General features: G+C 37.8%; 1 protein-coding gene across 1 annotated transcript in view; it reads right to left on the bottom strand.

Annotated features, from left to right (window-relative positions):
* The window catches only part of LOC106867246 (RNA-binding protein 28), a 4,383-nt gene extending 3,675 nt beyond the window's left edge, over window positions 1-708 (bottom strand). The window contains exon 1 of the mRNA XM_014912059.2: window positions 540-708. Within this exon, the coding sequence (XP_014767545.1) occupies window positions 540-680 (141 nt within the window). The 5' untranslated portion in view covers window positions 681-708. The remainder of the gene's footprint in view (window positions 1-539) is intronic.
* Between the last annotated feature and the right edge of the window lie 1,696 nt (window positions 709-2,404).

The following is a 2,404-nucleotide window of genomic DNA, read 5'->3' as shown; positions in this document are numbered from 1 at the left end:
AACAAAACTATCTAAGTGTTCACAATAAAGGCCAATAACTCTAGGTTTCACTGCTTAAATTTGTGGAAACAAACCCCCAAAAAACTGTGTATCTCAGGAATCTATGGTTCAATTTACATGAAACTTTATTTTATTCCATTTGTATTCACATTTCAGGGGTTTCTTACATTCAGAGTATTTTCCCATTAAGCATCGGTTTGGCTGTATTAAATTACAGACAAGCACGCATGGAAGCAATCACAGACTTTTAGAAGTATAGGCAGTGAGTTGGCAGAATCGTTAGCACGCTGGGTGAAATACTAAGCAGTATTTTGTTTGTCTTTATGTTCAGAATTCAAATTCCTCCGAGGTCGACTTTGCCTTTCATCCTTTCGGGGTTGATAAATTAAGTACCAGTTGCATACTGGTATAAATTACAGTTGACAGTAATATGAACACAAAAGGGTTGACCCCTCATCTCTGCCTCCTCCTTGATATCTACAATGAAGAGGAGGAGGAGGGTTGAGCACAAAATGGAGTCTAGTAAAAAGATTGCTTACTTTATCTGAACCAAAGACATCTGGGTTATTATTTGTATTTCGAAGAGCAGTCAAAGCATGTTGGTGTTCTTGGAAGCTCACAAAACCATATCCCAGGGAACGACTAACACCTTGTGCACTGGTGCGACTCATATCACGCATGATTCGACTCTGGGGAGAGAAAGAAAATATTTTGAAGAAACAGGAGTTAAGATTTATGGATACTAGAAAATAGAAAATGGAAGTTGCTAGAAATTACAGAAGGGTATATGTGTGTGTGTGCATATCATCACCATTGATATTTCATTAATACCAGAAGATTACTATTTTTAAATCTCACAACATAACATGGCAGTCCTGGTTTAGGACTAAACCAGGACTGCCATGTTATGTTGGCAAACAATCTTTACTACAAAGTACTGTTGCTGAATATCTCTCGTTGTGAGATTTAAAAATAGTAATTTTCTAATTTATAAATCAGTGACTAGTTGTTACTTTGAAAATTATACATTTCGAACGGGAATTTGGCAGCGTCACCTCTAGCCAAACAATTATTGTGCTGATGAAGAGAAATAACCCAGAAATCGCGATACACAGATATTGTTTTGAGCTGGGTGGCGGGTGCTAGATTCCCTTGTTTGAAAATATAAGGATACAGATCATGTCATATAGCCACCTGGAGATGATGTCTCCAAGGGCTAAATTAAAGTAATATTCGTCCTAAACCAGGACTGCCATATCATGTTGGCAAACAACCTTTACTTCATTAATATCTATCTAATTATCTGCTTGCCAGCCTACGTATTTCTCTATCCATTCATTATTGATGATAGAAGCAATACTGGTTCAAAATAAGTCTGCATACATTATTGAACAGGGATTATGCAATCATTATCCACAAAACTGCAGTATTCACCTTGAGAAAGTTTTTCATATAGATGCCTAGTGCTGAAAAGCACAGAGATGTATCAGTCGCAGATGAAGAGCATCCAGTAGAGGTGCTGAAATTAATCAGGATTTCAGCATCTTTACACATCATCAGTAACAAGGATTCACTATCAACTGCATGCTTAAACAAATTTTGTATATATACACCTACATAAATACATGTAACATGCTTAGCCTGAACTGTCACCTCAGGCACCAGCACCCTTTGCACCTGTCAAGATGAGGAGGCTCAATCACTTGGATAGGAGTTAACAGCAGTACCAACAACATAAGTTGAATTGCACTCAATCAGCTAAGAGAGGACAAAATAATGTTATAAGTAAAAACCAGAAGTCTTGTGAGATACAGCTACCCAGGGTTTCCTCGTTGAAACATTAATTTATTCTGGATTTTTTCAAGCTGAGAACTAGACTGTTTGTCAGTTGTTTTTGAAGTAGATGATGTTTTATATATACACATGTATATAAATATATACATATATATACATACACACACACACACATATATATATATATATATATATATACATACATACACAAATATATAAACATACACACACACACACATATATATATATATATATATATATACATACACAGCGCCGCCTTACTGACACTTGTGCCAGTAGCACGTGAACAAAACATTTGAGCAAGGTCGTTGCCTGTGCTGCTGGACTGACTCCTGTGCAGGTGGCACGTAAAAAACACCATTTGAGCGTGGCCATTGCCAGTACCGCCAGACTGGCCCTTGTGCTGGAGGCACATAAAAGCACCCACTACACTCTCAGAGTGGTTGGCGTTGGGAAGGGCATTCAGCTGTAGAAACTTTGCCAGATCAGATTGGAGCCTGGTGCAGCCATGTGGTTCACCAGTCCTCAGTTAAATCGTCCAACCCATGCTAGCATGGAAAGCGGACATTAAATGATGATGATATATATA

The sequence above is a fragment of the Octopus bimaculoides genome, chromosome 2, assembly GCF_001194135.2.
Source record: "Octopus bimaculoides isolate UCB-OBI-ISO-001 chromosome 2, ASM119413v2, whole genome shotgun sequence".
In the NCBI taxonomy this organism is placed as follows: domain Eukaryota; kingdom Metazoa; phylum Mollusca; class Cephalopoda; order Octopoda; family Octopodidae; genus Octopus; species Octopus bimaculoides.
Note: the sequence above shows the minus strand (reverse complement) of the source record. Positions and strands in the feature narration are given on the sequence as shown.